Here is a 13,167-nt window from a genome sequence, read left to right on the forward strand (position 1 = left end):
ATATGTATCAAACACTAGTGTGCCCAACTATATAAACAAATAACTAACGGACATGAAAAATCAAATAAGCACACAATAGTAGTGGGGGACCTCAGTACCCCACTGTTACAATAGATCAACCAGACAGAAAATAACAAAATACCAGAACTCAATCAAACTCTTTAACAAATGAACTTAACAGATGTTTACAGAGTGTTCCAGCCCACAAAATCAGAATTCACATTCTTTTCAGATACATATGGGTCATCCTCCAAAACAGACCACATACCAGCTCATAGAACATGTCTAAGTAATTGCAAAGGAATTGAAGTTATCCCCTGTATATCATCAGACCATAGTGCAAAGAAATTGTAGATCAATAGCAAAAGAAACAACAAGGATTTCACAAACACATGGAAATTGAACAACACACTTCTGAATAAGCAATGGATCACAGAGTATTTTGAGAAATCAGACAGTTCCTACAATTAAATGACAATGACAATACAACATATTGGAATCTATGGGACACAATGAAAGCAGTCTTATGAGGGAAAATCATAGTACTGAATATACATATTAGGAAAACAGTGAGCTCAATTAACCTGATGCTGAACCTCATGCTTTTAGAAAAGAGCAGGACAAACACAAAGCTCATACAAGGGAGGAAATTATGAAGATCAAGGCAGAAATCGATGCAATGGAGACTGAAAGAATGACACAAAAAATCAATGAAGCCAAGAATTGGTTCTTCGAAAATAAACAAAATTGTCAAACACTTAGCCAAACTTATCAAAAAAAGTAAAGGCCCAAATCCAGGCAATTAGTAATCAAAAGGGTGAAATTACAACAGACCCAGCAGAAATCCAGAGGAGCATCAATATGTACTTCGGGAACCTTTATGCCAATAAGATGGAAAATACAGAAGAAACGGACAGATTCTTAGATTCCTATGAATTACCGAAGTTGAATGAAAATGACCTAAAAATTCTAAACGAGCCAGTATCAATCAATTAAATTGAAAATGTAATAAAAAAGTTACCAACTAAGAAAAGTCCAGGCCCTGATGACTTCACTGCTGAATTCTACAAGACATTTAGAGAGGAACTACTGCCACTACTGTTTAAACTTTTCATTGAAATTGAAAGGGAAGCAATACTTCCAAATTCATTCCTGGAAGCAAGCATCACCTTGATCCCCAAAGCAGAGAAAGACCCAACCGGAAAAGAGAACTATAGGCTGATCTCACTAATAAACACAGATGCAAAAATCCTTAATAAGATACTGTGAATAGAATGCAGAAGATCATCAAGAAGATCACCCTGACCAAGTGGGATTCATCCTAGGGATGCAGGGATGGCTCACTATACACAAATCAATAAATGTAATGCACTATATTAACAGAGCCAGGGAGAAAAGCATATGATCATCTCAACAGATGCAGAAAATGCATTTGACAGAATTAATATGCATTCATGATAAAAGCCCTAGAGAAAATTGGAGTAGATGGTCTCTGCCTCAATCTGATAAAAGCCATCTATGAAAAACCAATAGCCAATATCATACTAAATGGCAAAAACTGAAATCCTTCATGCTAAAATCAGGAACAAGACAAGGATGTCCATTATCACCACTCCTGTTCAATATAGTTTTGGATATGTTAGCCACAGCAATTAGACAAGAGAAATAAATAAAAGGAATAAAGATGGGAAAGAAGTCAAATTGTCATTATTTGCAGGTGACATAATATAGAAGACCCCAAAAACTCCACCAAAAGTCTTCTAGACTTACCAAATTCAGTAAAGTAGCTGGATACAAGATTAACACACAAAAATCAATAGCTTTTTGTACAAGAAAACAGACTCACCAAGAGAGAAATGGGGCAATCAATTCCTCTTTCAATAGCATCCAAAAAATTGAAATATCTAGGAATCAACCTAACAAAAGAAATCAAAGACCTCTACTCTGAAAACTATAGCACTCTGAAAAAGATGGAAGAGGATATCAGAAAATGGACAGACATCCCTTGCTCCTGGTAGGAAGAATCAACATAATGAAAATGGCCATACTTCCAAAACTGCTATATAGATTCAGTGCAATCGCAATTGAAATAACAGCAGCATACTTCCCAGACCTTGAGAAATCAATCCAAAAATTCATTTGGAACCTAGAATAGCAAAAGCAGTTTTAGGCAATAAAGACAAGGTAGGGGGTATCACAATCCCCAACTTGAAACTATACTACAAAGCTACTATGATAAATACAGCATGGAACTGGCAAAGAAAAGACCTGAGGACCATGGAACATATTAGAAGATGCAGAAACAACTCCAGACACACTCGGCCACCTCATCTTTGATAAAGGAGCCAAACACCCTCACTGGAGGAAAGATAGCCTCTTTAATAAATGGTGCTGGAAAAACTGGATTTCAACTTGCCAAAAATTAAAACTAGACCTATATGTCTCACCATGCACTAAACTAAAATAGAGATGGATTAAAGATCTAAATACTAAAACACTAAACCAGCTGGAAGAGAGGTTAGGTAGAACTCTTGAAGACATTGGTGTAGGAAAAGATTTTATGGACAAAAGCTCAGTTGCCTGTGAACTAGCACAATCAACTAACAAGTGGGATGTCTTATTAAAAAGCTTCTTCATAGCAAGAGAAACCACCAAGTGTGAAGAAACAACGAACAATGAGGGAAGAAGTTTCATCAGCTGTTCCTCAGACAAAGGTCTACTATCTAGAATATACAAAGAATTAAAAAAATAAGACCTCCCAAATTTAAAGATCCAATCCAAAAATGGGCATCTGAAATGAACAGAAATTTCTCAGAGAAATAGAAATAGCAAATAAACACATGAAAAAATGTTCAATATCACTGGTCACTGAAGAAATACAAATGAAAGCAAAGCTGAGATTTCACCTCACCCCATAAAGAATGGTTGCTATCATGAAATCATTCAATAACAAATGCTGGTGGGGCTGTGGGGAAAGAGGAACCCTGCTCCACTGCTGGTGAGAGTGTAAACTGGTGCAACCACTGTGGAAAGCAGTATGGAGATACCTCAAAGAACTAGGATTGGAGGTCCCAATTGACCCATCTATTCCCCTGCTGGGTATCTTCGCTAAAGAATTAAAAGAATCATACCACAGTGATATAGGTGCACCCATGTTCATAGCAGCACAATTTGTAATAGCTAACACTTGGAAGCAGTCCAATTGCCCATCAACTCAAGACTGGATAAAGAAAAAGTTTTCTTTTAAAATAAAATGGAATACTACTACTCAGCCATAAGAAAGAAATTAGAGACATTTATAGCTAAATGGATGCACATTGAGGTGATACTCTTAAATGATATAAATAGGACACACGTGTAAATACCGAATAGTTTCTCTAGTGTGAAAAACTGAAAGTGTAAATAAGGACTAAAAGGTATAATAGATAATGTGAAATAGGAAGTGGAGGGACAAAGGGGAAGGGGAAGTGGGAGGGGTGGGGAAAAAGAAGGCAATGGAATTAATATAAGAAAATGAAAAATAATGGAAACAAATTCTTTGTAGATAGGGGTTAAAGGGAGAGCAGAGGAATGGGAAAAAATAAGAACTAAGATTGATTATGTAAAGGTCCAAATTTCCAACAGTGAATGTCATTACGTTGTTTACATAAAATGTACCAATAAAATTAATTTTTAAAAATGTTATAAAAAAACTAAACTTTTTGTTTTGAAATAATTGTGTATTCACATATACCTGTAAGAAATAATACAGAGATACTGATACACCCTTGAACCAGTTTCTCCCTATAGTAACATCTCAAAAAATAGCATAACACTCACAGCCAGGATTCTAACATTGATACAGTCAAGATTCCAAGATTTCTATCACCATAGGATCTCTGATGTTACATTTTTAGAGTCACACCTGTTTCCTTCCTGAACCTATATAACCCTTCTTAACTTCTGGAAACTACTAATTTGTTGTCTATTTGTGTAAATTTGTCAAGAACTTTGTATAAAAGAAATCATCCAATATGTAAGCAATATGTAATCTTTTGTTGATTGCCTTTTTTACTAATCAGAATTCTTTGGTTGGAGATATATATATGTTGTTGTGTTCAAATAAAGGTGCTGTAAGTACTCATCCACAAATTTTTTGTGTGAACGTACTTTTCATTTCTTTGGGTCAAACACCAAAGAGTGCAGTTGCTGGATTATGTGGTGTTGTGTATTTAGTTATCTAGGAAACTGCCCAACTTTTCTCCATAGTGGCTGAACCACTTTGCATTCTTGCCAGTAGTGAAGGAGTGATCTGGTTTCTTTGTGTTGGTGGCCTCATCATTTTTATTTTAGCCACTCTCCTAATTGTATAGTGATAGCTCATTGTGGTCTTACCTTTTTTCCCACAATGCTTCATTGTACTGATCATTTTTTACTGTGCTTATTTGCAGTCAGTGTATTTTTGCAGTCAGTCATCTTTACTAAAGTGTCTCTTTATTTTTTTTCCCCCATTTTCTAATTGGATTGTGTGGTTTTTTTACTGTTAATTTTTGAGAGTTCTTTGTTTATAGTATAGATTCGAAACCTCTGTCAGACATGGTTTCTTCCAGTCTGTGGCTTGTCTTTTCATCTCTTACAGGGATTTTCACAGTGAAAATGTTTTAAATTTTGATAAAGTTAAAATTTTCAATTTTCCCCTTATAGATCTGTAAAAGCTGAAGAATTCTTGATGTAGTCCTACATGATTTTTCTCCTGTGTTTTTCCTAAAAATTTCATTATGTTTTACATTCAAATGTTATTGTTATACATTCAAGTTCATTATGATTCATTGAGTTAGTGTAAAGCTTATGTCAAGGTTTATCTGTTTCTTTTCTTTTTTTGTGTGTGTGACTATGGATTTCCAGTTGTTACACAGAGCCATTTGTTGGAGCTGTCTTATCACCACTGAATTGCCTGTCCATTGATTTATGTCTCTGTCCCTCCACCAGTAAAGCACAGTCCTGGTAGCTGTAGCTGTATATATAAATCTTAAATTAGGTGAACAGATTCCTCCTACTTCAGTTTTCTCTTTCAAAATGGTTTTAAGCATTCTTATTCTTTTTCCTTTCCATATAAATTTTAGAAAAATATTATTTATGTTTTCTCCAAAATTTTGTTGGGCTTTGATGAGAATTGTGTTAAACCTATATATTCCTTTGAGAAGTATGGCTATATTTACTATTCTGAATTTTTCAGTCCATGAGCAGAGCATGCCTCTCTCACTCTTTAGATAACCTTTGACTTCTTTTATTCTGTATTTTCAGTATAGAAGTACACATTTTGTTGGTATATTTTCTGAGTGACTCAAGTGAAAATTGACTTTGTAATTCCTGTTACATGTATTGAATTCCGTCAAATGTTTTTTCTGCATTGATATGACCATGTTTTCCTAATTATTCCTTTTATGTTGTAGTGTATTTCATTTGATAATATTTTGTTAAGGATTTTTACATTTATATTCATGAGGGATATTTCTCTGTTTTTTTTGTTGTTATGTGGTTTTGGTTTGAGGGCTAATACACTGTCAAAAGATTAGGAAGTATTCTCTGTACTTATATTTTCTGAAATAGATTGTGTAGCATGGTGTTAATTGTCCATTAAATATTTGATTAAATTTTCCAGTGAAATCATCTGGGCCTAGTGATTTTTCTTAAGAATTAAAAAAATATGTATTCAATTTTCTTAATAGTTGTAAAATTATTCAGATTACTTATTTTGTACTGAGTGAGATGTGGCAGTTTTTGTTTTTTGAGGAGTTGGCTCGTTCTGTCTAAATCATCAAATTATTTTGTATGTAAATTATTCTGAGCATTTGCTTATTGTCCTCTTGATGTTTGCAGTGTCTGTACTGTTGTCTTGTTTCAGTTCTGATACTGGTACTATAGTTTGTCCCCTCTCTTTTTTTAATTTGTTATTCTTGCTAGAGGTTAGTTTTATTGATCTTTAAAAATAACCAACTCTGTTTCATTCGTTTTCTCTATTATTATTATTTTTATTATATAGCATCCCTGTCTATTTCTGGTGATTTTCTTTTCTCAGAGGTTTACTTCATCTGCTATTAATGTAGCAATTTCTGCTTTCTTGTGGTTCACATTTCCAAGATATATCATTTTCCATTCTTTACTTTCAACTGGTTGATATTCTATTTGAAGTGAGCTCTGTATAGGCTTCACTTAGTTGTCATGGTTTTTAATCCAATATTCAAAACCCTGTCTTCTAATTCATGTGTTTAGCCCATTTATATCGAATGTAATTGTTGACATTGCAGCTAAAGTCTACCATTTTATTTTGTGTTTTCTGTTTGCCTTCTCTGTTTTATTTCTGTTATCTTCTTACCTTCCTGGGAAATGTTTTGCATTCAGATTTGTGAGGTATTAAAGACAATCTTTTTTCCTTATTAAAAGTTAGTAGAATTCACTGAATATTCAATATTAAATATTCCTGACATCTGTTTATCCAGTTAGCCATCAGTTCATCTATCCTTTGGAGAGGTATTTGCTGAACTTTCCCCCTTCAGTTCTTATTAGTATTTTTGTTTTCTTTGGCCATTGTAACAAATTATCATAAGGGGGTGGTGGCCTGAAGCAACAGAATGTACTTCCTTGGTTCTGCAGTCCTCCCTCCTGCAGGGAGTCAGCATTCCCTGACCTGGCTGCACCCCACGTCTTGTGGCTCTACTCAAACTGCTCCTCTGTTCTGTATTTTCCTCTGAGTTACTCTTTTAAGGACATGTGTTATTGGATTTAGGGGAGACTCAGATAATTCAGAATGATCTCTTCATCTCATGATCCTTTTGAAAATTTAGAAAACCCTCACAGATTCCAGCATTAGAGTGTGGACATACCTTTTAGAGGGCCACCATTTGATCCAGTATGAACAGTATTTGTAAATGCAACTTTGATTTCCCTTTTTTTATTCTCACCCCATCTTGAAACTTTGTTTCACAATTGACATTTGTCTCTTTGCCTTCTCAGTTTATCTGTTGAAGGATTCACTTAGAAAAAATTCATTGTCAAAGGATTCACTTAGACAATAGTGAGAACAGTTAAAAATCAGTCATATATTTCACAGACTACTGTTTTACAGCAGGATAGCTTCATTTAGAATCATAATATCCTTTTTTTCATAATATGCTTTTTATGTACAGAATTGATAAAACTCTGAAGCAAAAACTTGCTACTTTAAAAAATTAAGAATGTATTAAAGTCTAAAGTACATAAAACTCAAATAGTTCCATTTGAAGAGAAATAAAAAGAATTCAAATAAGCAAATGTTATGGCATTAGCAATTAATATTTATGTTGCTGTGCATTATAAATATGTGAATTCCCCTTGAGGTCATTTTCTAGCATCTTTTCTATACATTTCAAGTACTTGCAGAAATGTCACTTAAGAAATATTTTACAAGCAAAGGGTTACGCTGGGGATGTAGCTCTGTGGTAGAGTGCTTGCCTAGCAGGATGGAAGCCATGGGTTCCATCCCACTACTGAATTTTAAAATGGCAAAGGATTTTTTTGTAGCTCGTGGAAATAGGTTTTTAGAAAAATCTAAATACTTTTCAGGGTACTGGAGTATAACAGAGATTATAATGGTAAAACTTTAATGAATATTGTATCGAAAAGGTGTTGTGTAAGTATACTTGGATAAATTTTTGAGTATGGTATATATGTATCTTTTAAGAAGTTTCTGGCAACTCATGAAATCAGTTTATTAAAACTAGTAATTTCACTGTGCTCAAAGAAAGTTGTATGATTTGCTGTAGTTGATATTGATGCTATCCCTGTTTTTGCTATGATTATTGTTACTATAGTGATTTTTTTACACATATATATACATATATGTATATATATATATATATATATACATACTTTTATATATACATATATATATACATACTTTTATATATACATACTTATGAAGTACAAATTTACAGGTCATGGGAAAATGATGTAGAATTTTAAGGTAACTACTTAATAGTTTCAAGACTTAAAGACATGTTTATAGAGAATCTTATTTTAGCACAACCATAATATTTTCATGTATCTGTTATGATTTAATGAAATTTTATTCCTAGTTTTATTTTTATATCTCAGTGATATGTTTACAACTCTAAATCAGTCCATTCTTTTTATTATCATAAGCCAACAATTGAGTTTATGATTACAAATTTAAAATTTGTGTTTTCTTTATAAGTGCTGGTCAAGATATCCAAGGAACAAGTGTGATTGCAAATCTTCCATTTTTGATGCGACAGAATCCTACTGAGACACTTCGGAGAGTTTTGCCAAAAGTCAGAGTAAGTTGGTATGAAATAAGATTTAAATTTCTCATTTCTTCCCAGTAGCATATTGTCATTTTTGGGAGAAAATTTTGGAGCTTTGATGCAAAGCTGATATTTTGTATCTAATATTTGAATGGGAAAAACATTGCCATACACTGTAAAGATTTAAGAAAGTTTTTCAGTAGAGGTATTTTTAAATTAACTTTTTGATATCTAAAAATCTTAATTATTATAAAATCATGGATATCTTGATGACTAAAATATAAATTAATACACTATTGTATTTTTGTACAACATTGATAATGTAGTTTAACTGATATTCCTAATAAAGGTCCTTTGGTAACTCGTGAAAAATCTTGGCATAAAGATTACTTTATAGCCATTACAACTTTGTTTTATTAATTCTTAATTCGTTTAGAATTAGTTTTCCTGCTATGAACATACATGCTTTATCTACTATCATGTTAGATTGTGTAATATTGATTACTGATATTGGCATGAAATACTTAATCACATTTATTACTTATTTGCATCTGTGTGTAAGTCTCTTGCTAATGAGGTCACATTGTGCACATGCTAACGGAGGTAATGTTTGCTGTAGTGAGTGTTGTATATTTTGTGTTTAGTTATCACCATTTTCTTAAATTTTTATTAATTTATATATGCTTAAAACACTGTAGCTATTTGTGTGACCTCGGGTTTTATTTTTTAGGCATATATAGCATATTTCTAGTTATTTCAATTTAGGTCAGAATTATGTTATTTTTGCAAGATGTCCACATTTCTGTGCAGGCGGTGTGATAGTTTTTAATGGTTACAGTGGTGAATAGAGGTGATATTTGTTTTGGCATTGCATGTGATTCACAAGTGAAATAAGCTTTTTCACATCTGTTTTCCCCAGAATCATGCCATAATTTCAAAGAAACACTGACAAGGTTTATTTTTCATATTCAGTTTTGGAAATAGTAACTGACCTAAACTTAGTATGACACTTGGAAATGCCAGTTAAATAATAGAGGAAAGGAACAAGTGTTTTGGGCCTCTTGACTACAGACTTAATGTCAGTAAACACATAAGATGTAAAGCCCAAAGTATTACACATTCTGCATAGTGTTGAACTGGCTAATCTGTTCCACAGAAAGCATATTGAATGTCCAAATTTGTATAAAGCAAGAATAAAAGATGAAAAGTCGAAAGCAGTGACCTTCAGCAGTCTTGAAGTTATTTTGCCAAAATTCTTTGCCTAATGGATTCACAGTAAAGGAGGTTAATTAACATCTCCCAAGAAGTCTTAATTTTATGGGAATGTATAAAGGTTATGTGTGTATTTGAATATACTTGGGAGGGTCTGGGTTCAATCCCTAGCACCGAAGAAAGCAAGAAAAGTATACTCATATTTACAACATATTTATACACAGTACCAAATGGATGTTCTGAAACTATAGGTATAATTGAGTTGTAGAAGATAGAGTTCTAATGAGCTTTTAAAGTATTTAAAATTGATCCATAAATCAGAGGACTGATTAGATGGAAACAAAGAAAGTACATGCTAATCAGTTTGTACTCAGAAAACATTTACTTATGATCTCCTTCATTTCTTTAATGAGTCAAAAACCATTTAATTAGAAACCTTGTTTATCTTGCCCTGTACTGAGTTTGGAAGAGCTACTGGAAAAAAGTACAGGAGTCTCAGATTAAGCCCTATGTCAGGAAGACCTAAAAACTATGGAAAAGAATGAAAGGTCAAATACATATAATGGAGCACTGTATTGTTTTTACTTTATGAAAAGCGCTGAAGAATGAAGAATATTAGAAGGGGCAACTCCAACAGTAACGCTTTTATGGAGAATTTAATGTTTAATTAATCAACCCTGTTTCAAATGATGAAAAAACTCATCCTTAGGATGTGGAAATGATTTTAAATGTCACTGCACTCAGAGTTTAAGACTTATTGATACTCTGGTTAATGCCCTCTTTGCATCTACCTTGCTTGTAGGAGTGATTGCTTCCCAGTGATAGAGCCATGGCAAAGTCTCCTGCCTACTTTGTTCATCTTCTCACAGTCAAATTTCTTAGTTAATTTTATAGGGAAACAAGCTTGTATCCCAAAGTGAGCATTTAGTAATAATGGCATTCTCCTTCAGTAAGTATTTACTGAGTACTTCTCAAGTAGCAAGCAACAGCACTGGAGAGAAATAGAAGGGAATCAAACAGAAAAGAAACTTGACCTCAAGAGGCTGCAGTATAAAAGGAGAAACAGATTTTAAAGAAGTAAACCAACAATATAAAATAAAAAGGGTATAACTGTTATTTATGATCAGGTCTCTAAAAGACAGAGTGATAAAATAGAAAGGAGACCTGTTGTGACCTGGGAGGCCAAGAAAATCCTTTTTGTTTTGCTTTTTGGTACCAGGGATTGAACTCAGAACCTTGCGCTTGTGAGGCAGGCGCAGTGCCACTGAGCTAAATACCTGGCCCTTTGTTTTGTTTTTTTGAGACAAGGTCTTGCTATGTAGTTTAGGGTGGCCTTGAATTTACTGTGCTGCCCAGGCAGGACTTGAATTCATTGTGTTCCTCTTGCCTCAGCCTTCCAAGTGCTGGGATTACAGGTGTGCACCACTATACCTGGCAAGAACATCCTCTTTGAAGCTCAGTGTGGTGGTGCCCACTGCTTGTAATGCCAGCAGTTTGAGTGGCTGAGACAGGAGCAGCACAATTTCAGGACTAGCCTGGTCAACTTAGCAACTTACCAGACCCTGTCTCAAATTATAACTTAACAGGTTGGGGATATGTAGCTCAGTGTGAAGACCCTAGGTTCAATTCTTAGTCACACACACACACACACACACACACACAGACACACACACACACACACACACAAACGCAACACCAAGAAATAAAGGCTGTTTGAAGAGCTGAACACTGAAGTGATGATGAGTCAGAGATGAGTGTAGTGCAGGCCTAGAGCGTGGTGGAACTAAGAGAGGCGAGTGTGGCTGAAAGCCAGCAAGTAGGTGTGACTTGGGAAGAGGCCAGAGAAATAGTCAGTGACAGAGAACACAACAGTTGGTTTTTCAGTGGAAAGCCCTTGAAGACTTTTAAAGTAGGGCAGTGACTTAATCCCACTTACATTTTATGGCCATCATTTTGGTTACCGTGTGCAGTGGATTGGAACAGAACAAGTGTGAAGCTCTGGCACTGGTCTTCATGATATTTGATGGTGGCTTTGGTTAAGACAACTAACTTGGGCTGCAGAGCACGGTAGAGGTATCTGAGACATCTGTCAAGGTCGAATGGAGAGAGCTGTATAATGGATTGGACTCAGGAAGTGAGGGATGACATCCAGATTTCTTGTTTGAGTACCCAGGAGTTTTGATGCTTTTTAGCATCTTGTTGATGGTCTGTTAAATTCATGGGGAATTATAATCTGAGTATTTACTAATACGGGTCTTATATGAATGATATACTTTGAGAGAATTAAAAATATCAGCAATAATATTTTATGCCTGAAATAATTATTCCTAAGGTTCATTTGAATTAGGAGTTTAAGCAGCTTTTAGAGCTCATCCTTTCTCCTGTCTTTAACTTTAACTTAAAGAGCATTAAATAAAATGATATTGACAATTTTATTCGCTGTATGTGTTAAATTTCACCATTAATATTTTTAAGTATTTACCATATTTTATCCTTATAATAATACACTAACTGAAAAATGGTATTTTAAAAAATAAGCTGCTATTTTCATTGTTTTAGAAATGCAGGGATTTTAAGGTTAAATAAAATGCAGAAACAGTTAACATTAGAAGTGAACTAATTCTATTGTATTTCCATAGCTTACTTTCTAAATTACATTCAAATTGGAAAATGCTTGGTAGTGCAAGTGGTTCATTTGGCTCATCTCAAGGCTGTTTGTTTTTGTTTTTGTCTTTTTGAGACAGGGTATCCCTATGTAGTTCAGGCTGGCCTGGAACTCGTGGTGATCCTCCTTCCTCAGCCTCCCAAGTGCTGGGATTACAGGTGTGCGCCACCATGCGCAGCACCTCAAGGTTAAATTTAAGTCAGAATCTAGGAAGGAAATATTTTGACCCCCAGTTTAAATTTCCTACATGTGGAGACACTTTAAAACATAGTTGCTTTAATGTATTCTTGATATACAATCTAACCCTGGGATATGTTTTGAAAAAGAAATAATTTTTTTCTGTGATTTTTATTTTACTGTTTTAATTTTTTAACACTATATTAAATTTAAATCTTAGATGTTATTTTAACATCTGGGGTATTGACCTCGGGACCTTGCACTTGTGAGGCAGGCCACAGAACCACTGAGCTAAATCCCCGGCCCTTAGATCTTTAATATTTGATTCAAAATTCTGTTATCTAGAAGTGAAAAAATTTGGCAAGATTTCTAAAATACTGTAGTCCTTTATAAAATTTAAATGGTAATGATACAATTATATTGTGTATCATAGATGCCTTCTTTATAATGAAGTGCATAAATTTTGTTGTTATTAAATTCATTTCATGGTTTTTTCTCTTGTATTTTGGTTCATATATATCACAAGATTATACAGTAAAATACAGTATCAGGTATAAATAAAATAACTAGCAAATATTTACTGAGACCTTGTTATGTGTCAGGCGCTGTACTTTTTTTTTCTTTTTCTTTTTTGATACAGGGTCTCACTATGTAGTTGATAGTGGAACTCACTATGTAGTCCAGGGTGGCCTCGAACTCACAGCAATCCTCCTCCCTCAGCCTCCCAAGTGCTGGGATTACAGGCATACACCACTATGCCCAGCCATGCACTGTACTCTTGTCAAATATTTTATATATTTTTATCTTTGAATCTTTTTTTTTTTTTTTTTT

General features: G+C 34.1%; 1 protein-coding gene across 7 annotated transcripts in view; it reads left to right on the forward strand.

The window, feature by feature from the left end:
- Nucleotides 1-13,167, forward strand: part of Ppp4r4 (protein phosphatase 4 regulatory subunit 4) — a 98,955-nt gene that overhangs the window by 24,911 nt on the left and 60,877 nt on the right. For 4 of the 7 annotated variants that reach the window (XR_004518332.1, XR_004518333.1, XR_004518334.1 and 1 more), the window contains exon 2: nucleotides 8,213-8,315. Coding sequence is in view for 1 of the 7 variants with exons in the window: in XM_010609245.3 (XP_010607547.2) it covers nucleotides 8,265-8,315 (51 nt within the window). In the remaining 6 variants the exon portion in view is untranslated. Of the gene's footprint in view, nucleotides 1-8,212; nucleotides 8,324-13,167 lie in introns of those variants that run through there. The other 3 variants (XR_004518335.1, XR_004518336.1, XR_004518337.1) reach the window with 3 other exon arrangements.

Source organism: Fukomys damarensis, unplaced genomic scaffold (genome assembly GCF_012274545.1).
Source record: "Fukomys damarensis isolate Sample0158 unplaced genomic scaffold, DMR_v1.0_HiC HiC_scaffold_21, whole genome shotgun sequence".
NCBI classification, from domain to species: domain Eukaryota; kingdom Metazoa; phylum Chordata; class Mammalia; order Rodentia; family Bathyergidae; genus Fukomys; species Fukomys damarensis.